The sequence below is a fragment of the Nylanderia fulva genome, unplaced genomic scaffold (assembly GCF_048542155.1).
Source record: "Nylanderia fulva isolate GAGA-0341 unplaced genomic scaffold, ASM4854215v1 Scaffold32, whole genome shotgun sequence".
NCBI classification, from domain to species: Eukaryota; Metazoa; Arthropoda; class Insecta; order Hymenoptera; family Formicidae; genus Nylanderia; species Nylanderia fulva.
This window is the reverse complement of record NW_028190390.1, coordinates 232,986-259,771: the sequence shown is the minus strand read 5'-3', so window position 1 is coordinate 259,771 and position 26,786 is coordinate 232,986. Positions and strand designations below refer to the sequence as shown.

Sequence of the window (26,786 nt, the reverse complement as noted above, 5' to 3'; positions counted from 1 at the left end):
GAGAGCGTCTCGCTGCCTCCCGGAAGTGTCATCTCTCCGCAGTCGCCTCCCGAACTCTTTATTTTCCCCGAAAGCGGGACGAGTGGGAACAACGGCGCCCCCGGTGCGTCGGCTCGCTCCGCTCCTGTCAAACGAAGAGAGAGAGAGAGACTGCGCGCGCACGAGAAAGAGAGACGGGAGTTCCGCGCCGTAAATTGGAGAAGGACGCGACTAGAGAGGTGTCCGCACACAACACACCAACCACAACGAGTATCAACCAGCTGGTTGGCAAGGGAGCCGCGAGCAGTCGCCAGTGAGACGCGGCACCCCGCGTGTGTCACTTGTTCATTCACTCATCCGCTCGGTTCGTTCGTTCGTTCGTTCGTTCGTTCGTCCGTCCATCCTGTGCAACGTCGTACGTCGTCCGCGGGTATATATCCTCCTCCTCTTCTTCTTCACCACCTCTATATCTTCCTCAACCTATATATCCAGTTTGTTGCCATCGCCTCCTCGCGGGAAGGACAGGACGACGAGCGGATTCTGGTTCTGTCAATTTTGACAGCTATCTATATCTCGCGTCTATTCCGCGCCTGGCACCTCGTTCTCGGAGGTTGAGCTGGTCCCCTAACATCGTCTGCTGGTGCCTCCTACTTCCTCACGTTCCCTCACATCGTTCGTCTCTCTTTACCTTTCTGGCCTTCCTCTCCTTCTTCCTTCTCTTCCCCCACTTTTTCTTCCACCGATCAGTACAAGTGTGCACGGTGCGTGTTGTGTGTGTGCAATCTACACGTTCTCTCCCCTCGGTGTGTTGTGTGGCAGTGTGTGTGTCACGAGCGAAGCAAGATGGCCGCCGACTCAGGAATGGAGACGTGTCCCTCCCCGGAGATTGCGGACTCCAGGAAGCGGCCGCTCGACTGCGACGCGGAAAACGGCGCCACCAAGAGGTCGCACTACGGATCAGGTATTTTCGTCGGAGGTGTCGCCCGCCGGGCGCGTCATCCCTGAGAATTCCCGATCTTCCTACGTCATCATCGTTCTCTCTCTCTCTCTCTCTTTCTCTCTCCCTCACGCACACATCCTCATATATATATAAGCGTCCATCTTCCTCCAGCTCCCTCTCTCTCTACCCCGCTCGCTCTCTCTCTCGCTCTGTCTTTCGCGCGCGCCTTTGACAATCTCGCTCTGTTGACACGGCGCGGTCGCCGGGCCATTCCCTTTCGTTTCCCACTTCGTGGGGGCCTCGTCGACGGATCGCTTCGGCTCGGCGATCGCTACATGGCACCGCGCCTCGCCTCGCCTCGCGCATCCTCAGCTGTGCCACGTCTCCTCTTTTCCTCTTCTTTTTTCCTTCTCCTTCTAGCTGTCTCTCTTTTTCCGATCGCGCTCGTCTTCGACGATCCGGAGTCACGCGCGCGAAACGCGTCCGAGTTCGACGACTGGACCCGCGTTTGACGTCTTCCTCTCGTCTCTGTCTTTCTCTCTCTCTCTCTTTCTATCTTTCTATTAGTCTAGACTACGTGTGGGCGATCGCGCCTGTCGTGGAACGTCGACGTTAATGGAGGACCGCTTCCACGGCGGTGACTCTGCAAGTTTGTCGCGCGAACGTCGTCGTCGTCGTCGTGAAAAGAGCAGCGCCGCCAAGTCGTCTCTGTGCGTCGTCCGCGCTTGTACGTCGTCGTCGTCGTCGTCATCGTCATCATCGTCGAGAAGTCGCCGAAGACGACGTAGTCACGCGCGCAGAACGACGGCGCCCGCTCTAGGATGTGGCGCATCGGTGAGTTGTCACGCACACGCACCTCGTCTCCTCCTCCTGCCCGCCCTCTCCTCGAGGTTGCGGGTCAAGGTCGCCGGGCCAAGCAGCGAGCGAGCGAGCGAGGCAAGTCGAGCCGAGCCGAGCCGAGCCGAGGCTCGAGCCAGCGAGCGCGCTAGGGCTTCCATCTGTCAAACAGCTGTTTGCCTTCCGCAAACGTCAAACGTCAAACTTCACCCTTTCGGCACCCCGATCGCGCATCGATCTCGCTTCGACCTCTCCTCCGAGGTTTCTCCCCTTCCCCATTCCCTGCCTCCCCGGGGATCCCCCGAAGAGGGCGGACGTGGACCGCCAGGTCCACTTCCTCGGCCACGTCGAGCTGTCGTTTGACGTTTGTACTTTGGAGCGTTTTTTTTTTTTTTTGCTCGTTTGGATCGTTTTCGGTTCTAATCTTGATCTCTTGATCCTGTATCTCGTCTTTTTTTTGGGCTCAACCCAGGTTAGTCATCGCTGCGATGACCGTGACCAAGTCAATTTTTGATGACATAATCGAGATTTGCTATGCGGAAGGAGGGAATAAAAAACCTGGTTCTATCGGAAATGAGGATTTTGAATTAGAAATTGGATCTTTCGGAATCTGAAATAATTGAATGTATTGATATTTAATCGTCTTCTTTCTTCGAGGAAATAATCAAGTTGGTATAATATAATATCTCGAACTGTTATCTCGCGAGGGAACTGACAGTCATTAATCAAGCGAATTAATTTCTGCAACTGGGCTTTTTCTTCGTTTCTTATTTACGCTCCATGCGTTTCTAATGATCGTGTGTCGTCATCGCTCGGTTAGCTAACTTCGTCGACGTCAACTGCTTTCGATTTCCTAGAGTTTTCTTAATGGCCTTCGATCATGTTCGATTGCGTGTTCGCGGGCGTGAGCGAGATAAAAAAAGAATCATCTCTCTTCGGGACGTATGATTCGAGGAATATCAGTTGATTGTAGATTAAAAATTTCGATTCTCGATCTTTGATCGACAATTTTTTGATAAATTGTATGCTCACGTGATTAACGAGGCAATATGATGCTTCTCGAGTTACGTTAGTGTAACGTTACATTTGACAGTGTAAAATAAGAGGGCCAATTTTTCTTCAAATTGACCCAGTTTTCAGAAAAATTATTAACGTGTTTCTTTTTCATAGAATATATCCTCGTTTTTAATACTTTGAATCATTAATAGATTTTTTACACATTACTATTTTCTTCCATCAATAATTTCCTTAAATTTGATCATTAATTCATTATATTTTTTCAACAATTTTTTTTCTCTGTTTCTTCCATTTACATGAAGAATACAGATAATGTTCAGGAATTTATTCATTATATTTAATATAAATATTTAAAATTAATGTAAACGAAGGAAGCACATACTACTCAGATATTATTTTATCTATTTAGAAATTTTGCCTTGTAATTATACATGTTTATTTACATGTATTTTTACACACGTGTAAAAAATGATTAAGAAACAGAGAAAGAATTTATTGAAACTTATTAAAAAATTAACAATGAAATATAGGTGCAGAATGATTGAAAAAAGTATATTTTATTGATGGTTTGCTCTGATTTCAGGAGGAGATGGAACGTATCATCTTAAAGTATTGGTTCCCGGTGTGGCGGCCGGGGCCATTATTGGGAAAGGTGGAGACACAATTGCTCAACTTCAAAAGGATACAGGGGCAAGGGTGAAGATGTCTAAATCGCACGACTTCTATCCTGGTATGTATTTATACTGGTACACGCGTATTGCGTGATTCATTATTCAAGGGAATTATTTTATTTGCTTCGTTGTAGGAACTACCGAGAGGGTATGCCTGATCACTGGCACCGTAGACGCCATAATGGAAGTTATGGAGTTTATCATGGATAAAATTCGCGAGAAACCTGATCTTACCTCGAAAACTACAGTGGACTTTGACTCTGGTAAAGCCACTGCGGAGAGAGACAAGCAGGTATAAAGCTCAAACTTTTTTGTTTACGAGCAAAAGAATTTTTAATATCTCTATTTTCTTTTATGGACAAGATATTTTTTCAGAGAGAATTGTAAATTTATTATTACATTACTAATTTTTAATATTTCTCTCTCGTATAAAAATATTGTAATATTAAAGATAATTGCACAGATTTTAGAATATCTGTTGCATTTTCTTGACAGGATGTCTTTTAAAAATAGCACCAATTTGCTGTTATTATAATATTAATAATAATTCTCTTTATAAAAAAAACATGATAACAATGAGTCATAAAAACATGATAACAATTTTAATGACAATGAGTCATAGAGAATATAGTTGTTAAATTTATACCAGATAAAATTATTTGTCTCTGATAATTGAGCTTGTGATTTCGCTTATGCAAACTTTCTATGTGCCAAAACTGCTATTTCAGGTCAAAATTTTAGTACCTAATAGCACCGCGGGAATGATAATAGGAAAAGCCGGGAATTACATTAAGCAAATTAAGGAAGAATCCGGCTCGTACGTCCAAATAAGTCAGAAGGCTAAAGATCTGTCTCTGCAAGAGCGATGTATAACGGTGATCGGTGAGAAAGAGAATAATCACAGGGCGTTACATATGATCTTAGCGAAAGTAGCGGATGATCCGCAAAGCGGTACCTGTCTTAATGTCAGCTATGCGGACGTAAGTGGCCCAGTTGCCAACTATAATCCAACAGGCAGTCCTTACGCTCAAGCTCCCACAAGCACTCCCACGTATACATCTACACCTGGTCTCAATACAGGTTAGTGTTTAGCAAGTTTTATAATGCTTATAGGATTGCGATGCAACTATTTTTATTATCCTATTATCATAAGATTATATAATAATATTTATAGTAACAATATATATCCATTGTTGCAAGTTTCTAAATACGCGTTTCTTTCCCTTAAACTTTATTATTAATTAACTGGATGTGGGAAGAACTCTGAATTAAATAAAGAAAATTAATGTCTTTAGAGTACAAGAGAAATTGTGTCTCGTAATAAATTTCTTTTTAGGCTCCTGGCTCCTCGCCGACCATGTTGTGAAATTGTGATGTCGAAAGCGAGAGAGTACCTTTTCATGAAAAAAATGGCATCTAAGAATTTTCAGCGCCTGCTTTCTCGTCTCTGACGTCATAATCGTAACACATTTGGTCACGGCGAGGATCCAGGAGCTTTAAACTCGGATGGCGTCTCATCGTTCTCATGATTAATCAGTGTCACAATGTGATTAATCGTTGATTGTTTTGTGTTTAGTGAGTCTGTTGAACGGTGCTGGTTTGAGTCTTAACTTGAATCTGGGCGCGGCCATTACAGCGGGCACGGCGCCGGTGACGACGCAGCTGTTGGAACATATAAAACTGAATCTACGTACGACAGGTTTCTCCGAGCCGGCGGCAACGGAGATACTCGCCGCGATCGCGACTCTCGCCAAGTACAACATCCTCGGGATGGGGATAGGAATGCCGTCGAGTATGAGCTACCTGGGCAATCCGATGGACAGCACGACGACCGCGAATGGGTCGAACAACAACGGCGGCGTGTTCGGGCCGATCGGGACCGTGCCTGCCCTCGGATCGACCTCACCGACGCCGCGCAATGCCCTTGATCGATACGAGTCGTTCGATCAAGGGTTGTTCCGACAGAACAACACCGCCGCCAGCGCGATACATCTGAACAACAATTCGTTTGGCCTGGGCACTAACCAGTTACCACTTGTAAGTAAGAGTCCTACACAGGTAGACGTCAACAACAAGGAGACCAAGAAAGTAGACATAGAAATTGCAGAGGTTATAGTGGGAGCTATTCTGGGACCCGGTGGTCGTGCCCTCATTGAGATTCAGCACCTAAGTGGCGCCAACATACAAATCTCTAAGAAGGGCATGTTCGCCCCTGGTACCAGGAACCGCATAGTGACTATCACGGGTTATCCCAATGCGATCAACACTGCTCAATACTTGATCGAGCAGAGGATCAGTGAAGAGGAGGCGAAGCGAGCACGTCAGAATGCCATCGCCAGTATGATACATTGATTTCAAGTACAGCACTCCTCTTGTTCATCCCCATTATTGAGCTCCGTTGTTCACCTCTTCACACCCTGAGAAGATGGAACGTGCCCGCGAACACGGCGCGCGATTCTCTTCTCTCCTCTATATACTTTTGACATATATATAATATATATATATATATATACACATATATATTTCGTCCAACATCGCCAATCTACCGCCCGTTGTCATCTATCGCGCTGCGTTGTCACTATAGCGCTTGCATTGTCGTATCACTTACGTTCGTACATCCATCATGGCTCGTCAACACATTTATCTCTATCTTTTAAGATTATATTATGACATATATATATATATACATATTTGAAATTATGTATGTTGAATGCTATATATATACATATATTTACATATATTTATATGTATATATATATCTACTATATATATATATAAAACTACTACGATTGTTCTGTGATACACCACATTACGGAGCTTTATCACACACGACACGCGCGTATCGCATCAGAATTGCCACGAATAACTAGTTGTTATTGTGTATAGCATATTACCGAGTTGAGGTAATCTACACGATGTAATTGTTATCGATTCAGAAAGATTCGATTACGGCATCCCCTTAGCCACACACACAATTGTTCACACCAACCACTCTATACACTGACAAATTACTACTACACACTTGGAAAAGATACAGCTTCTTCTTTCGGTAGAAACAGAAACACTTTTCTGCCCGGATTAATATTGCGAATGCATCCTCTAGATTTTTATGGGACAATTTCACCATAAATAATGATCCAGCTCATACAGAACTCAACGTCAAAAAATAAAAACGGCAATGAATCAGTCAATGAATGGATCGATCGTCGATTCAGTCAACTGAGAGAAAATGTTGAGACTTAGAGTTTAAACGTGATCAACATTCTGAATTGTCTTTCGAGATGGAAAATACTTAGACTAACAGACTCTTCCCGCTATTTTTTGCAAAATACGTTATTTATTTATTTCGTTCACTGCGCGAGTACACGAGAGTAATATCTTGGCAAAACCAAAGAGTTTATATATACACGGGATGTTTCGGAAAAAGGAAGGAGTACAAATTCTCGGAGCCTTCAAATTTTGGGCCCTGAAACTTTGTAGGAACTTTTCCCGAAACTCGTGTATAACGCAGAAATATATATATATATCTGGAAGTTTAATATATACATAATATATAAATATATATCTATCCAAAGTGAGAGCTATTCTATATATATATAAACATATATTTATATATTTACAATGCCGCTGGCTGGTCCAGCTAAATAAATAACGGATATAACACTCCTTATTGCCAAGTTATATTCTTAATTCCAAAGCGTTTATTAAGTCTCCATCTCTGAACGAACCTCTCTCTCATCTAACTTTTCATCTAAGTTTCCTAGCGTTTAGAGTAATAAATATATATATATATATATATATATATATATATATATATATATATATATACAAAACTAGATTTAACTTTAAACTCGTTGTTACTTTTATATTTCTAAGAGAGATGGAAAAATCTATATTTTTACGCTTTAGCACTCGTTTATTAAGATATATATAATACCTTTTTTGCACATCATTTTAGAGAGATTGTATTCTCGAATATTATATATTTAATATATATATTTACGCGCGCGTGCGCAATTGTTCCATTATGTTTACAACTTTTAGTCTAATTATTTCCTCTTCTAAGGCGATCGTCAGTTGACTACGATTCAGATCTATTAATATTTTGCCCTGGTGTGTTTACTTTAGTCTCATTTAATCGGACTGGACTATTGAAATTTGTTATGTGCCTTTTGGAGGGAAAAGTAGGATCTATATTGGCGTTATTTGCTTTCTTAAAAATGACAGACGCTCGTCCGGCACCTTTCGGAAGTCTTTTATTTAGTGTGCGAGCTATTTTTCCTCTCGTCGCGCGCGAGAGACTTTTTATCGATGCAGATTCGTGTATTTTAAAGTGATCCAGCAGAGATTCATCGATATCGTAAACGTATACGAGAAATCTCTCGAATTTGTTGCTCGTTTTAATCGTTACTTTGGACAATCTCTGGATTATTTAGCCAAGTCGCGTAATTTTTGAGTTCTGTATGGAACGTGAGGAAAAAACGGAGCGGACTTTTCGAATGGAAAATCACTGTTCATGTCAGCCAAACGGAAAGGGTTTTCTTGAAGCTTTGAAACCGGAAGCGAGTAGGTTTGTCGAACGATAGAGGGTTGATTTAAACATTTTTCAGACAAATCTGTCGCGCTTTCTGTAGTTGATCGGAGGAAGGGATATCCGCTACAAGAGTAGGGAAGATTTTTATAATCATTCTTTCTTTTTTGAGGGTAGATAAATAGAGAGGAAGGGGTGATATGAGCTAGGTAGTAATCAATAATGGGTGTAGTTAAAATGATGATTATATCGAAATGTTAGCTATATGTATACATATGTACGCATGTATATATATGTAAATATAGAGCTAGCGTTTAAATGAAATATATAACTGTACTTGAGTACAATTCATAAATGGAGGCACTGGCCCACCGCTCTTTAAACAATGACTTGTATATTTATAAATATCACATAACAGGAATGATAATGATAATATATTATGCAAAGAGAAAGATATAATATATATATATATGTATATATACATACACACACACTCATACATGCATATATACATTCGGATATATGTATATATGTACCTACGTATGTATGTATTATATACAGCGAGAGAGATAGAGAGAGCGATGCATTAGATTATTACAAAAAGAGAAATCACGTTTAAATAAATTAAAATAAAAAATGACGTATATATGTATATATATATAAAAAGAAAAATATATATATATATAAATATATAATATATATAATATACAGAAAATATTATATAGATATATATAAAAGAACGTGGAAAAATATGAGAGTATATTATAAAAAAATTGTTGACAAAATATTTGCGTCCGCAAAGGGGAGAGAACAGATTTATGTTTATCCATAAATTCTATGTGAACTCTATTATCAATTAAACTTCACTGTGTTGCCCAAATAGAATTGAAAAGTCACCGAGAATAATGAGAAATAATTAACTAGGTTGCTGTAGATAGAACGATTCTAAAGATTTTAAGAGAGCATATATATAAATGTAACTTATATAGGCATTAATTTAATTTATGGATTAGTGTGTTCTGATGGCCTTCGTGCTATTAAACGCTATAACGGCAGCATAATATATTTCATTACATATTGATTAATATAAAGAAAAAAAAAGAATAATATATATATATACACAAGTCTCTATATTCGTCATTCTCTCCGAAGTCATCACATTAGAGCTAATATTAATTTGCTACCGCTGTGATTCTCTCATCGTGCTACAGATTTTTCCATCATAGTTGGCTAGATCAAGCATTCTCTGGTCGAGAGAGATGCTGAATTTGTCGCGCGACACGAGACGAGCGTATAAAGGGGGAAAAAAAAGCATTTTTGTCATTCGAATTTGCCATTAGTCCCGTTTATACACAAACACACACGCATACAAGTACACGCATACATACAATTTTACATTGCCACTGCTACAAATATGTACGTTACCTATTAGATTTAATATTATTTATTCGTGTTTTATATTCACGATTCTCAGTGTTATTTAATCGTGTCTAATATTTATTCCGCGTTTCTCTTCGACAGAAACGTCGCATTATGCATATACGAAATTATCATCGATTGAGAATCTTCATTTTATATTCTCCACGTTGTTAAAGTTGTGAAAGAGAGAGTGAGAGAGAGAAAGAGAGAGGGAGAGATAGATTTTGTATAGAGAATTTGTATAGAGTCTCAACTTGATTGTAACGCGAATGTGAACAAGATAGTTGGACGATAAACTCTTGAACCCGAAAGCTCTCGCTTACATCTCAATTCGCTCCCGCTTTTGCTTCTCTATTTTACATCCAAACGTCTCCAAGAGATGCGATTACTTTACATTTATTTTCGTCTCCGAACCTATTCACTCTGTCGTTATTATACATATTCGCAAATAGCCATGCTGTTGACACAAGAAATTGAAAGAAACAATCTTGCACGTCCCTCGGGACGTCTCCATCTTCGTTAGCGCAGAATAAAGCGACTAATTTTGTGATATGCAATCGCCTGTTGGTACAAATAAACACACACAAGTTATGACGTACATGTTTGTAGATAGATGCAATATTTATCCGAAAACGAGAAGGAGGAGGACGGAAAAAAAAACAACTTGTAGGTAGCAGTTCAGTCGTTAAATTATAGGAATATAATAGGGTTCTCTCTAATACTAAACATTCCGTAGTAGAGCAGATTACGATATAATAAGACTAGCTGTGATGGAGCCGAGAAAAAAAGAGAGTGTGCAAATACTATATATCTATATATATTTATCAGCCGCCAGAGTACGCGAAAAAAAAAGATGTCGAAAAACGCGTGAACGAACCATGTATGTACGTTGATATAGAATGTAAAATTGTAGAATTTATTTGCGCAGGTAAAGTAAAGCGCATGCGACCGCAAAGTTCGGCCAAGACGAGGGAGAGATCAAGGGAGGAAAAAGGACAGCTTCTCGTCAAGCAGGGCGCACGAAAAATAAAGTTAACACATACACACATACACACACACACACACACATATACACACATAGAGTTGTTAAGTCCGTATATGTTTGTTTTTTTCGATGACGACGAGAGAGATTCAGGACCCTTTGTAAATGTGAAATGCGTTAAACGCGCGCAAGACAAATCTCCATATGCGATATATACTCCGGGTAAGAAAAATCAAACGAGAAACACGCAAAAAAAAAAAGAAAAAAAACATGGATTATAGAGGCCATAGCGCGATCAGCCAGTCTAACAATAAGTATTCTCCTTATAGTGTAATGTTGATTTGTAAAGAGTATATACCGCCTGTTATAACGTTTTAGTGATCGTATATGATTCTTGTAGAGAGTTTGCGGCGTAGAAAGTGTTATTTTAAATATCAAAGGTGTCTCTCTTCGAAATACGCTTATCCGATACAGCGAAAAACATCTTCTCGGTTAACAACAAAGTGCTAAGTATATAATATATATATATATATTTTTTTTTTTTTTTTTACGATTCGGGATTAAGGGGGAAAAAGTTAACGGAGTAAGAGTATTCTAAGACACATTTCTGAGAAGAGAAGAGACTATTGACGAACCCGCTCTGTAAAATTAAGATTAAGATTGTCATTCCTCATACTCGTGGTATCTCGAAGACGTACACCCTTGTCACTATATTAAAATAACACTTTCGTTAATAAACTTTCCTGGTGTCGTTCAACGACTCATGTGCGTGTACATGCATTAGTACGTGTATATATATATACATACATATATCTATCTTCAACGTATTACGTAATAATACTGAGATATATAACGGTGGCATCAACAATTCCGGGTGCGAAGTTGTGCGAATCAACATTTCGAGTGGAGATCACCTTGTCGCTAAATATTAAATGACGATGATCGACGTGTCTCTCGCAATATATCGAATGTATATTATAGTAGAATGTTATATTGGCGACAGGATTATCGATTACAATGTGTGCAATGATGTTGATTCGCGCAAGGGATCTCTTCTCACCCTTTCCGATCGCGATCAAACGCTGTTTCCTTCAATTTCTCTCTCAGAATTCGGTTGTCATTGAAGAAAAATTATGGAATTTTTTTTTTTTTTTTTTTGTGAGAGATTGGCGTATAAATATTCTCTCCGGAGAGGAGGGCAACTCCGCAGGATCGAATCGGAAAGGGACGAAGGTGTGTCGTGGCGTCGAGGATTTTCCAAGAGGAACGACGACGATGCATCCGCGCACGAAGTGGCAAAGCAGTATTGATCGGCCAGTCAATGTTACCTACGAGTTGTTTAACGCGAGAGGACATGCATACCGTTTTGCAATAGACCCCATCAGACATTCGTCATCGAAACCCCAATTTCCCACCCAGCCCTTTCCACCTCCTTGCTAGAAGAATCTTTTATTTTTTCATACAGCGCTTTGTTTTGTACAGTTTAAGATATATTTCTTCGTTTCTACTCGCCAAGAGAACCCGCGGTGCGTCGTCAGTCGATATAGGACGGTTAGGCGCATAGACGTGTGTAGCTAGTTTCTTAAATCTCTTACGAAATATTAATATAACAAATTATAAAGAGCATAAACGATGAGAGATGCGAGCCTGTCCGAGACGAAAGAGAGATGATTATAATGATTCTACGTATATGTAAATATATATATACGTGTAAAATTCTTTCGCACGAAGATACTAGAGGACAGAGGAAGAAAGAGAGAAGGTTGAGTTACGTACAACTCTTATAGGAAAGAATGGAAGAAAGAGAAAATCCGCGAGGAAGAGAGGTGTAGCGTAGTAATCAGGGAACTGTAGGAATTGCATTGACTCGCCTCAATTCTAATTACGACTATTATTAACAGTAACTATATTAAATGAATCTTCGACACTCCGTCGCCGCGCGATTAAAGGGTGACTTCGCGTGTCACGTTACTTGGCTGTGTGTGCTAGGCTACATCGTAAAGATCATGTTCCACATCGTACTTTCTCTCATTAATCGCATTGATCCTCCATTTTAAGATCCGACGATACGTGAAGACAAAAGGGAAAAAAAAGAAGGAGAGAAAACAGGAGAGCAAAAAAGAGGCAGAAAGTGATATTCGAAAATCGCGTTTTATGCCAAGAGAGTTTAAAATAATAATAATAATGGTAATATTAATCTGCTGCATGTCACTCCACATCCTTTAGTGCCATATCGAACTTTTCCTCCCCCTTTTCTCCCCCTCCCCCTCCTCTCTTTCCAATTCATCAGCCACCACACTTGTTAACGTTTGACAGTAGAACGTGTTGTTAAAGATGTGTATATCCTGCACGCGACAGGCAGGCCGTTTTCAATTAAGAGTCGGACATTTATTTCCCATTAATACGCTAAATATATATATATAATATATATCGTTATATGGAGTATATATATTTTACGAGATATATCTTTGTATACTCCTATTATATTCTTAGTTTACGGTAAAACGGGGACTCTCTCGCAGCCAGGAATATTGCGAGGATGGAAAGAAGGATTTGATAGACGCTGATTATTGCAAATCGAAAGAGAGCGAGAGAGATGTTATTTATAATTGACACTTTAATTTCGGATATTGTCGCACGTGCTTGCGTTTCCCAACTCTTTTTCTTTCACACGCGTGTGTCTTGTTCCACAGTTTGTCTTACACGATCGACGATAATAATTAAAAAGAAATCGGAGATGCAACAATTTCTGAAGGAATATTTCCGCACGGTTTGATCCGATTGAAATTAATCGTCGCGAATAATTAAAAAAAAATTATTATTAAAGTCAATAAATTTAATAATATTGCGGGAGTATTTTTTTTTTTTTTTTTTTTTTTTTCTTTTTAGAAATTATATCGGCGAAAAGAATTTATATCAAAGCTGTATCGTATCGAGAGGCGAATCGAGGGCCTAATGGATCGATGAACAACAATTAAAAAAAAAGAAAATATATAATATATATTAAAATTATTGTTTCAGAAAGAATGTTGCATTTGTCTCTATATATATTAAGAGTTTTACTTATCTATACTTGTTAGTTTACTGCCACTTTTTTGCAATCGTTCGCTATAATCAAATGTTTAAATAATAGGGCGAATTCGCCAAGATAGCCAAGGAAATCAATGTAAAACGTAATATATATATATATATATTACGCTATATAAGGACATGTTACACTAATAAGATATATCGTTATATAGAGAACGTCGCAAAGATTAAAAAAAAAAGAAGAAAAAATTATTTATTGCATCGTGTATCGCATCGATTGACAATAGCGGAGGCGAAGTTTTATTATATACATGTGGTACAAAAGATATACAGATATTATCGAGGATTGCAGCACTAAATTATTCGATTAGCCGCGACATGAGATATATATATATATATATATATATATATATATATATATATATAAAATATATATATATAATATATATATATATATATATATATAATATATATATATATATAAATATATATATATATATATATATATATATATATATATTTCCCATATCAAGATCTTCGTTTAATGTAGTTTCTCAGCATCATTCTCATAAAATAGCGCGAAAAGGCCATCTAATCGAGAGGAAGAAAGACAGAGAGAGATAGAGAAGGATCAAATCAACTAAAAAATAAAAATAATGTATCGAAACGCACATAACGAGGCGACGTTACGTGTGTCTGAACAGCTAGAACACACATGAAACACATTCGTTACAAAATACATTAAGAGGGTTGTACAAAAATTGTATGTAATGTTATTTTATCGGAAGTGAGAATATTATAATAGAGTTAGGCTGTTAATATGGTATATTATTTTGGGTAAGAGCGTATAACGTATAAGAAAGAGAGAAGAAATATGAAAAAAAAAATTACACACACATACAGGAGACGTGAGAGAGATGATCGTTGTTGTTGAGAAGTAGAAGTAGTACATAGCAGCTCGGGGATTTAAAAAAAAGGAGAATATTAAAAAAATAATACAATATAAAGTAGCGAGACAGGGAGAGGAAGGAAGAGAGAAAGGAAACTATCGAGTACCTTGTTGAGTATAAGTAGTATATTGCTATATAAGTCGCAAAATGCACGTGGGTGCGCGTGTTTTCTCATCCCACACAATCATTCGCATACATACATACATACAATACACACATACACACATTGTACGACGTCAAAATTGCATGCCTACACATGAATAGATCCTGCAGACAAAATGCAACAGAGAGAGAACGCGTGTTTGCGCTTCACTTTCGCGATGATAAGTCTTTTTCATACGTCTTAGGACGTACTTGGCGAATTATTAGACCGACAGAAAGAAAGAGAGAGAGAATAGTTATCTTCCATATATGATATAATATATATATATATATACATACATATATATATAATCGAGATATATATGAGAGCGAGAGAAAAAGAAAGAGAGAGAGCAGCTGGCTGCGAAAAGGTACCATAGAGATTTTCTTCGTCTCGCACTGATGATGAAATCACACGATCAAGAGTATTGTACCTTACATTCCTTCGGCTATAAAATAATTTAAGGACACACATCAGACACACACACACATATATGCGACACAGTGCGTTTTTTTCTCATCATCATATGCGTTTTACCGAGTTTCGAGCGAATTATTATATCACACACATGATTAGACGAAAGGAAAAAAAAGAGAGAATCCGCATTACATCGTTATACATTTTATGCTGTAATTGTGTATGTACACACGGTTCGGTTTCTTTTCCTTATATCTCGAACACAACACGAGAATGACAGTGCATTACGAGTAATGGGCAAAATTGCGTATTTTTTAATATTCCGAGGCGTCTCGCCTCCGCGAAGAGAGAGGGAGAGTGAAAAAAAATACAGGAAAAAAAGGGTATTGCGATATAATCGACTCCTTAGACAGAGGGAGAGAGCTATAAGATTATCGTCGATATTTACGCTAAGTTAGTGGTAAAAAAAAGTAGTCGTAACTCGTCGGAAATATCGGATATTTAGGCAAATAAGGATTCGAGGAAACAAAGCGAATACACAAGCGAAAGGATTGTAATATTATCATTCAGATAATAGGAAAATTATCCGCGGTATCGTCGATCTTGGTTTTGTATCATTATATCATCCCAAATAGCGAACTGACGTCATCGAACGTCATTTGACGTCAACTTGACGTGCGCTTGCTATCTGGGACATCTGACGGAAAATTGGCAAAAGACAAGATGTACATAATATATCTTACATAAAACATTATTATAATTGAAAAATTATGATGTTAAGAGACGCTGTTGATTAAAAGGATGATATATTTAATTTCTATGCGAGAAAGTGAATTGCGAGATAATCAAATTTCTTCTTTTCGCAATTTTTGGATAATAATGCTCCAATGATCGACGAAACCGTGGATGATCGCGCGAAATCTATATCTCGGAGAGATATAATAATTTAAAAAAAAAACGGCAAAGAGCTACGTGTGTAAGGGACTATATTACGCGACGGTGAAAAAGAAAAAAAAAGACACGGCGAACCGGAAACGCAATTTTGTCAAATGAAGTCGACTAAGAGGGGAAATTCCAGTAAAGACTCTCGTAAAGGTTTACACAGAGAAATTCTCTATTTATTGATTATTATCGACCGCGAGGAAAAAAGCGACGATATATAATTTTCCTTTTGCACTTTCGCGCTCTCGACGACGAAGTTTAATTAATGAATAAATTAATTGCTCTTGGATCCCGACGTGACCTCTCTTTTTAACGTGGGCACCACTATATTATTGTTATCGCGAATGAAGTTATATATATATATATATATATATATATATATATATATATATATATATATAATTTAGTTCACACACGAGCATTCTTTCCGAAAAAAGGGCTAATCTTTATATAATATTATTACTTTACACTCTAACCACATTTATTTGCATCCATAAATTGTTATTCTTTCATCATCTCTCAATTTATCTCCATTCAATGTTGAATAATTATATAAAAGTAAAAAGAAGCAAACAAAACAAACATAATATATTAACTATTTTCACTCATTGAGAAGCATCGTTACCTGTATGACAAGTGACCATAATAAGAGCATAATAAACAATCGCTCATTAAATGCATTCTGTTGTTCTTCATTTCATGACCTGGCCACCGTCCATACATCCATCCATTTGTCCATTCAGTGTCGCAGTATGATCATATCATACGCGTTTTTAATCATCGTCTCTCTCTTCATTCACCAAAAAGAAAAAGAGAACCAAAATTAATCTCCCGGTGAAATATTTGTCGGTAAAAAACACGCTCTGTCCCTTCTGTTCTCGATCGAAATCACGAAAGCGACGATTGTAATTTTGTGGACATTTGGAAGGTTTATGATGAATTACCTGTGAAAGACAGCCTTCCAAATTTCGACAAAAAATAAATAAAAAAAAGAAGAAAACATCCCAAAACGGTACAGACGAGAAAATCGCGCGCGTAGTATTTATATTAATTACATAATTAAGAATAATGTGTTTTTCATCTTCTTAATAAAGTGCAGATTTTTTAAAAATAATTCTTGTGTCTCTCGCGGTGAGAAAAATATTACGTAACGCGATATAATCGCAACTGTACCGTTTTGGAGGTTGTATAACAAAGCAGCGTTTTCGAGATGTATACAGTATTCGTGGCAATAATATTCGAGTGAGACGCGATTTATAATGCGTTTAAATACGGCCGATTCCAAGGTTCGGGACATAGGTCGAAATCAACAAATGTCAATAAAGTTTGTGATGTAAGGTATATACACAGGCGCCATTGTTTCACGATTTTTATATTAAAATATTCGAATATATATACATATTTGTATCTTCTTATATATATATATATATATATATATATATAATTATTAAATATATATAAACTATATATATATATATATATATAATTTATATATATAAATATATATATAAATATAAACATATATATATAAATATAAACATATATATATATATATATATATATGTGTGTGTGTGTATCTTATTAAGCACATCGTAATTAATTATGGATACACATACGAATCTTTTTTCCTTTTTTTTCTCGTTTTACATTCCATTAAGTGTACAATTTCGAGCGTACGAGAGACGCAAAGAGTCTCTTCAACTAGTCAGTAAAGAAAATGAAGGATTGTATTTTTTTTTATACGACGAATTGTTTGTAAATAAGAAAGAGAAAGGAGAAGGTGATATATATCAACGGGCAGAGCACCGACGATCGAGTGATATACGGTTTATTTCGAACGATCTTATTATCGAGCTTTTGATAAAAGAGAAAGATATGTAATGTAAACTCTAAAGAAGTAAATAAGAATTTTTAAATAAGAAGTTTGTAAATAAGAAAGAGAAAGGAGAAGATGATATATATCAACGGGCAGAGCACCGACGATCGAGTGATATACGGTTTATTTCGAACGATCTTATTATCGAGCTTTTGATAAAAGAGAAAGATATGTAATGTAAACTCTAAAGAAGTAACAAATAAAAAACTATTTTTGTACAGATAATCATAATCAGTCCCGACAGTTTATTTCGAGCTCTTGCACGCTCTTCGTATATTATATGGCAAAATATATCGTGAATTATATACGTCCGCTTCGTATGCGATTTCATTTGAAGAAAATAATCTTTTTTTAAGAAAACGAGAAAAAATCAGTGTTCGATGCAGATTTTATTGGTAAGTCAGATAAATATCTATTTAGCGCTAATTACATTTTGACAGGATTGGGTAATAACTAGTTAATTAGTTAAAAGTCAAAAAGTTTATAACTTTTAACTTAGTTCATTTAAAATGTATTAATTTTTAACTTCAACTAGTTATTTTTAATCCTAAACTTATCAACTTAGATAAATTTTTGTTATCTCTGAATATTATTATTTTTTTATAAGTTATAAACATATTATTTTTAAATTAAAGTATTATTAATTTTTATGCTCATTTGTCATCAATTGTAATTACCAAAAAAATATATTTCTATATAAAAATCAAAATTTCTTTGTTATTTGTGATCATAAATTTTAAAGGAATTAACAAACAAAATTCTAATTTAATATAAACAATGTTTTTGAAGATTAACTTTTGATTTAACTTCAGTTCATTTAATCTTAACTTTAACCGAGTTAATTTTTTGTTCATGCAACTTTCAACTTGGCTAAATTAATTTTATAGGCAACTAACTCTTAGTTTTAAAAAATCATTATTTATCCAACCCTGCATTTCGGGTACTTCCCATTCAGAATATTCCTTCAAGATAAAGGAATGTCCATCCAGGTACTGGAGCCTACATCAAGGTGTATGAATGACGTCATTAAACGTCAAAATGACGTTTCTTTTTCATTTTCTGTGCTCAAACTCGTTTACTTCTCTATTTTTTATTTTACATATTGTAGGCGAGAGATGGATTCTTTTCTTTTTAGAAAGGATAATCTTCTCGATCGGGAGATTGTATTGTATAGTCAGGATAGATCAAGTCTGAATATTTATTCCAACGTTAAGCATGTATATGTACACTATTATTGCGAAACTTATACGTCTTCAAGTCGTGCCGTGAACGATTTCAATCCTTCCGAGCTGGGTGTTCCAATTTCGCCGTCCGTTCCGAATTAAAGAGAAGAAGTATCTTTTCGGATGTTTAAGAGAAGATCTGACTCAAGATGTTTAAGCTGGAGAGAACCTCGCGATTCCCAAAAGTCGGCATATATATATACCCGGCGTTAAAAACCTTCCCACCCGAAATATCGGACCAATCAGCGTTACCTTCGTTTATCGAACAGAGATGTGTTTTTGGTTTCTCCGATAGACAAAAGGATCGTTCAGAACGCTCTCGAAAATAAATAATACCTGATACGAGGTCGACAAACAAAACACGGAGATCAGATAATCTCTTTGTCAAACAAAGTTTCTCTACCTCTCTTATGAGAGTTTATAAAAAATGCCCACAATATTTAATAAAGCCTTTTTACATTTTTGTCAGATATTTTTTATCAATAAAATTTTAATCATAATAAAAAAATTATATTCGAGTCTTGAGCGAAAAAAAGACCCAGGTAGCAAGCTGACGTCATATTAAACGTCAAAATGACGTCATTTTGACGTCGATGACGTCAGCTTGCTATCTGGGGACATTTAAATAATTGTTCTACGTTGTATAATAAAGAATAATTTAGGATTGTGAAAAATGTGCTCGCAAAAATGTTCGCGACAAACAGAAGAAACGTCGAGAGGTAATCATTAGCGTTTATATATATTTTGTAGATCTTTCGTTTACATCAAAGCTCGCTCGTAGTAAAAAATATGCCACTACAGACAAACGTAGCTTTTTATTCGGCTATAAATGACGGTACAATTACGAAATGCACTTACTTTGTTTTTTGATCTTTTCGTCTCGCGACTCTACCACGAATGTAATTATACATACACTATTGACACAGAATCGTTTATTTTTTTTATTCGCTATATAAGCAGTGTGCGAACATACATCATTACGTTTTTTTTTCTCGCTTACAAAATATCTACTCGTACTTTTCCTCAAGTAAGTGTCGAAAAGATCGACGCTGTCAGTCGCTACAATTAATTATTTATTGTACACGCTCTCATTTGCTCATCCTAATTAAATGACCTCGCACACATCATCCTTCCGCGTAAAAAATTACGTTCTACTAAGAATAGATTTAGAACCATTGTATGACGGGAGAAAATTACACGGTGCGTTTTATTATTGCCATATTATTCTCGGTCGGGTTACAAAGCGACGTGCAGTTTCGTAAGAGCGTTACAAAAGTCGAGCTCGCATTCTTCAATTGCGGAATTATAAAACGCTATATAATCAAAAATGCCTGGACGACGAGTGAGAAAAAAGAAGAGCGCAATTAAAACGATTATAAAAATTAATACAATTAAGATTCCGTTACTCTCTTGCAAAATGTGTGAGCAGAATGTCGCTTTTATATTTTATTTACGGATGACATGTCGGATAAAAAAGTTGACAGAATTTATCTGTAGCAAAAGAGATACAAAATAAAGATCAAATCACTGAAATCCCTTTTCTCTTTCGATATTTTTGAAAGATAAATATACAAGTGAAATGTCTGTAAATTTACTCTTCAGGAAGCAGTTGAGATATTTCAGAAATAAGGAAGGCAGGACTGAACATTATAATATTCTAAGTAAATCAACTACAAATTCTCTATCTTTTTCTGAATTCCAGAGCTATTAAATATAATAAAGATGACAAAAGGGTATTCCTCGTTTAATCATAAAAGTCGATTTTACCTTACGAAATTGCAATCTTTTTCGAAACTAATTACCAAGATATATTTATATAATAATATATTTATAATATCGTATTATATATATATATATATATATATATATATATATATATATATGAGTTACCGCGATAATTACAAATAACACAGCTCGTTTTCGACAAAATGATTAACTTGTCCGCTTTTACGAGTTCGTGACTCGGGTACAAAAGTGCTTCGGGGGTCGAAAGTTCGATAAACAGGATCACATTCAGATGTAAGATTTCATCCGTTGCCCCCGTAATTAACGTCATCGTTCATTACGACGAGATCCTCTTAACTCAATCGCACATAACTCTCGAATCATCACATAATATGCAAATACAGGCGTTGTTATCAAAACGTAAGCAAACACTCATGGAGGTCTCAATCGATTTCGAGTACGCTTGTTTCGCCTCGGTGTACTGCGGATATTTGTAGAGCAAGTCTGTGGAAGGGGAATGTGTGTGGCTCGCGTACAAAGATTATATACATTATTATCTAATCACTCGGTCGATTAATATACGTTCTATGTGGAGCGTGTTTATGGACACGCGTATGTTCTTACTCGTCCTAAAGTACTGCGCGACATAGGACGACGTCTCACTGCAATTATCATCATGCAAGGTGTCCAAGAGTTAAATTTTGCCAGTGCATTTTATCAATAGAAATTAGACAACAATTTCGTGGGAACATAACAATGTTATCAGATAAAAAATATTTTTATCGGCTCTCAATATTAATAATAATATAAAATATGATATTTTAAATCGGCCAACAGAGCCAAAGCGCGAAAAATTAAATCTTCGGAACTGTATCTCTTGGTTTGAGATCACTAAGTTCCATATATAAATTAATCTCGAACTTACATATGGAGAAATATATAGGCGAGAAAAATATAGGTCCAAAAAGTCAACAAAGATATCAAAGATAACAATGTTATGTACAGAGATGTAGGAAATATAGACTTTGCGTACTGAACCAATGTTACGCTGAATATTAAACAATATTGGACAATGTTATATCCAGATAGATGTAGGAAATGTAGACTTTGCATATTGAACAAGCGCTACGCTAAAATTAGAAAAAGAGACAAAGTTTTGGGAAGTATGGTTTGCTCTGACAAATGCAAGAGCAGAGGAGGATTATAGATATTGCTTTCTTTTTCTAATTTTGACTAAAATTTCTGACAAAACATTAGATATGCGCAGTCTATATTTCCTACGTCTATGATTACATCAAATATTATACAAGAGTTAAGTTATCAAGAAGATTAACTAGTTTGCCACTTATTGAACTAAAAAAGACAGACATGTAAGACTTCACAAGATGTTAATTTTGATCTCTTAATATTAAACTTGTATTAAAAAATTGAGCGAATGAATTTCTTTTCAAGTAATGTGATTATAGTTTCCAGACACAATGTTGATATATTTTTTCTATCTATAGAATATACTGGTAAAACTTGATGGTTTAACTGAGAGACACCCTGTATATTTAATTCTTAATCTTCCCTAGCGGAAAATGTAAAGAGAATTATAGCTTTGTTATAAGATACTATATCTGCTATAAAAAAATAATTGTGAAGGCTGGAGGCTACAGCTGGAAGAAGTACTCGTCAAAGTCTCAAAAAGGCAGTTACAACGTGCGCGATATACGATTTTATGAAATTCCAAGTGCAAATGTAGTCGCGACGTTTGTAAAATCAGAAGAGAAGAAGAAGGATAACGCGGCAATAAGGAAGAATGCCAGGTGTAATTTGATTATCGGCCTTCAGAGATCGGTCCTGTTCGATATATCCACAGGACTTGACTTTTTCTTTTGACGTGCGAACGATACGTTTGTTTTTTTTTTATAAAATTTCTCGAAGGGCACACGAGGGCTATGTATAACGCAGCTTCACAATGAGAGCGATCCTATAAAAAACATTCGTGAAAAATATCGATATCTCTCTGTTTACATGCTCTGAACCCCGGGAAAACTATTTGTAAGAGCATAAATATACACTTTGATTCTGTCGACACACGTTTTCCTCTCATCGTTTGCGTTTGAAATCGTTCGCGATATTGTACTACGGCATTTCAATGGCACATTCTAATCTTCGCATCAACGTCACTTCGGTTCTGCAAACGTAATTCCAAAAATCACAGATTATCTAACTACAGTTACGTAGGAAGTTCATTTTTTTATGAATCTTAAAAAATACACGTGTTGAGACGTTTGGTACATTTCTGATGAAGAAATTGTTTAAATATAAAAATTATTTCGCAAAGTAAAAAAATATACCGTCATTTCGTCATAAAAAAAAAAATATAAAAATTGCTTTATTCGCATTTAATGCGAAAATTGCTTCGAAAACTTTAATTACTTTTCTAAAAAAATAAAGATAGAAAAGGCTATCGCTTTAATATAAATCTTATTAGGCTATTGCATATTAAATTATCTTGGAACGAGACAAAGTATAAGTCGATCAAATATTGGAATTATTGGATATTTCAATGTAAGTAGAAATAAAAACGAACAAATTTAATGTATTCTACGATGTTCTGGGATATTAAAGAAAATTATGTGATTTGTACTTTTTTCGTCGGTATTCTGGGAGATATTGAGCAGAGCGCATTCCCTTATTACACGTTTCCCTTCGAATATTTGATCATTTCGCATTATAAATTTATTCTTGTGTACTTCGTATATCGCGTAAATACGAGAGTCATTACTCTACATACCAGCGAAGATTTCAGGGTATTTTGCTAAAATTAGCATCCACTTTGTCTCTTACGCTACGCAAGCAAAAATTAAAAATAAAAAAATTATAATAAGTTTATAAAAAGTAAACTTTTGATTTTAAAACAGAACCTATTCTGGATAGGTCAATAATAATATACAACGCATAAAAATAAATTTCGATTGATCGTGTAAAATTGTATAAAAACGTAACAAAACTTAAAAAATAGGCCAATATTTCTTTCCTTTTTCTTGCAGTACAGAAATGGCGCGAGTCTATATGTTCTAAAAATGATATGAAATTAAAACCACTACTCGCTTTTGTTGTTGCTAACCATTTCGGTACTAATATGCAGTTCATAAGTGATAAAAGGTGCTATCATTATCGGACAATATTTTTAATGTACGTGGTATATAAAAATACCGTGTTATCGAAATATAATTTTTAATTTATTGACTGATAGTTAATCTTCTCATAATGATAAAATTCGCTCGCACGATCAAAGATACGCGCAATTAATTTTCATGACAAATTGTTATATATATATATATATATTTTTTTTATTTACTATCCTCTTTTTCTAGATTAAAATTTAATTTATGATATAGAAATTTGATAATCGAAATAATTGACGCAATTAAAATATGCAAAAAAAAAACGCACGAATAAATCTCGTGTCACCTTTTGTCACTATGAGACCACATAATATCGGACCACCTCTTTCCCTCCTAAAGAATTAGAAGAGGAAAAGGGTGGTCTGCCTCGCTTGCTACTTGGTCGCCTCAGGCGGACAGTCGGGCTGGTTATTGGGGTGAGCTGCAGTAAAGGCCGGATGATGTTCCAAATGGCGATCCACCCTGAGAATCGTGGGGAATGGTCTGAGATCGACGTGAAACCTTCGCGCGTTGAATATCTGTGGCACTAGGCAACAGTCCGCTAACGTAATCTCGTCACCAACGCAGTATTTGCCCGCACTCGACGATAACAACTTTTCCACAGCTGAAAAACAGCATTATCATATAGTAAACAGCATATATAAGGTGTGTCTGCTTAATTATATACAGGCAAACAAGTTGTCGCTATTTGATGCAATAAATCTCCCATTTTAAATATATATTCAGAGATGATGATATCTAATATTTTTTCCAACAATCTTATATGTGATATGCATTGATTATAATTGCAAATTCGTGGTCTTCAGTCTTATTACGAGTATATAAAGATAAAAATTAACTATTCTGAGATGCGAATCTTTATAGAAAACAGGGAAGCTGATGATTTATTGCAAATTCTGACTATGACTTATGGAGAATTAATCTGTTTTTTATACTTGTTTAATTATGTTTAAATACCTGTAAATCCTCTAGTGATCCAATGCTGCGCCCATTCTTTCTTCCGTTCCTCTCCAACGTAGATAAGAACAACAAGATTTTGCAATGGTTGTATACCACTGGCAATTACCTCACAAATCTCTCTTACTCTAGCTCTTTTGACAGGATCCGCTGGCATCAGTGGACGATTTGGCCTAGTCTCTTCCAAGTATTGCAGAATATTTAGCTATAATGAAGAGATTACTCATTATTATACATAAATAAGTTCCATATAAATTTTAGAAGAACAATCGTTATGTAATATGTAACCAAATATTACTTACAGACTCTATTAGTGTGTGATTGTCAATATGGAGCGAAGGCACCTGCTCCATTGGATTAATCTCGCGAAATTCATTGGAATGTTGTTCTCCGCCACTCTTTACCAGGCTCACAGGCTTTATGTCATATGGTATCTCCTTTAGATTCAATGCTATTGATAGATAAACCATTTTATTACAAACATATCATCTTGTAAGAGAAAAGCTGTCTGACAGCGCAAAAATGAGTGACTTTTAATTACATTATTTGAGACAAGTTTGTTACATAGAGACTTTAAGAGTGCAATTCAAAATGCAACTTTTAAATCTTATATGTATATTTTCTAATAAATCATAATATAGTTGATATTATAAATGAATATATCTAGTGTACATTTACATAAATGTATGTATGCAGCATAAAACTTATCATATCAAAGAGACTCGTACTCACCAATTCTTACCCTCCAAGAACATGAACTCCGCCAATAGGAGTAAAGTACGGGCTGTTGGAAGAAATGAAAAAGATGTGAATACATGAGAAAGTTCATCCGATCTCGACGATGTTTCGTGCTCGAGGTCGGTTGTAAAACCAGATTCGCGTGTTAGGGTAAAATTTGTGACAACCAGATGAAAAACGAGTTTGGAGTGTTAAAACGTGCATTTATTAAGAACGTTCATTCCAGCAGTTTTTGAAATAGAATGTTACTTTCGAGCTTATGAAAGCAAAGTTTTAACATAAAAGTTTCTAAAATCAAGATGCCCAAAAAAATGCATATTTTTTAAAGTTTTCTGTAAAATCACACAAAATTCATTATATATGAAAAAAATGTATATATTTTTATATTTTATTTTAAATGTTTAAATATTTTTAAGAGCATAAGCTATATAAAATGCTCAATCAAATCTTGACAATTTCGCAGGGAAGCAAAATTCTGGCAAGAAATATTAACTCGCAGAATAATTTGTAATATATGTAAATAACATAGATGCAAAAAATATAAATAAATGTTAGAAAAATTAACATTCTCTTTTTCCGAGAAGCTTTTATTTTTTCTTTCAGAAATAAATGTGCTGTATAAAACAGTGTCAATGCCTCATATCGTTCTCGAAGTGTCAAACTGCATTGACATTTCGCAAGCTGTCATTTGCTCGCCGGCTGGAGAATCTCGAGTGAATTAATGCGCGCGCAATCTTCACTCACACAAACGCATTACACCCGACATTACAAGGTTACATTTGTCACCGAGAACGTTTCGGGATGCGGCTTCGCTGTTGAATACTCTCAAGATCAATATAGATTTGCGGAGCTGAGTTTTCCGCGTCCTCGCGACGCGAAAAGCCCATCAATTTTCGAGAACGAGCTTGTCCACCCGGTTAATTCGACGTACGCGAAGAAGGTTAAACAGCGGTCGTTCACTCACCTTTCCCATCACGGACATCTCGTCGGCCTCTCGAGGATGGCGCACACCTGTCACTCTCCGACTCTGTCAGCCGATCTCGAGGAGTCTCGATTTGCGCGGGCCGCCGTCGCGAATCCGTCTCGGGGAAATATAATTCGGAGTCGCGGTGTGAACGCGCGAAATCGCACCTCCTACCCCCTTTTATTCGACCGCCAGCCGTTCCTCCCCGTTGCACCGCTTCGTTCCCGGTCGGCCAATCGCCGCCCGGCTTCTCGACGAGCAGAGTCGCGC

At 36.5% G+C, this 26,786-nt stretch overlaps 2 protein-coding genes across 5 annotated transcripts; one reads left to right on the top strand and one right to left on the bottom strand.

The window, feature by feature from the left end:
- Positions 1-57: 57 nt before the first annotated feature.
- On the top strand, positions 58-12,812 carry pasilla (RNA-binding protein Nova-1-like protein passilla). 4 transcript variants are annotated; one of them, XM_029322001.2, is made up of 6 exons: positions 59-940; positions 3,357-3,503; positions 3,579-3,736; positions 4,173-4,524; positions 5,021-5,481; positions 5,552-5,619. In XM_029322001.2, the coding sequence occupies exons 1-6, from the start codon at positions 823-825 to the stop codon at positions 5,558-5,560; spliced, it is 1,245 nt and encodes a 414-aa protein (XP_029177834.1). In that variant the 5' UTR covers positions 59-822; the 3' UTR covers positions 5,561-5,619. The 4 variants fall into 4 exon arrangements, with proteins under 4 accessions (XP_029177831.1, XP_029177834.1, XP_029177833.1 ...); XM_029322000.2 differs by lacking the exon at positions 5,552-5,619 and adding an exon at positions 10,323-12,812 and having other exon boundaries at positions 61-940; XM_029321998.2 differs by having other exon boundaries at positions 58-940; positions 5,021-12,812.
- A 6,864-nt stretch (positions 12,813-19,676) lies between these two features.
- Positions 19,677-26,738, bottom strand: LOC114945688 (putative maleylacetoacetate isomerase 2). Its single transcript, XM_029321972.2, has 5 exons — positions 26,517-26,738; positions 25,547-25,598; positions 25,117-25,265; positions 24,815-25,019; positions 19,677-24,461 (listed from the first exon to the last, which is right to left on the bottom strand). Exons 1-5 carry the CDS (start codon positions 26,532-26,534, stop codon positions 24,232-24,234), a joined length of 654 nt encoding a protein of 217 aa, XP_029177805.1. The 5' UTR covers positions 26,535-26,738; the 3' UTR covers positions 19,677-24,231.
- Between the last annotated feature and the right edge of the window lie 48 nt (positions 26,739-26,786).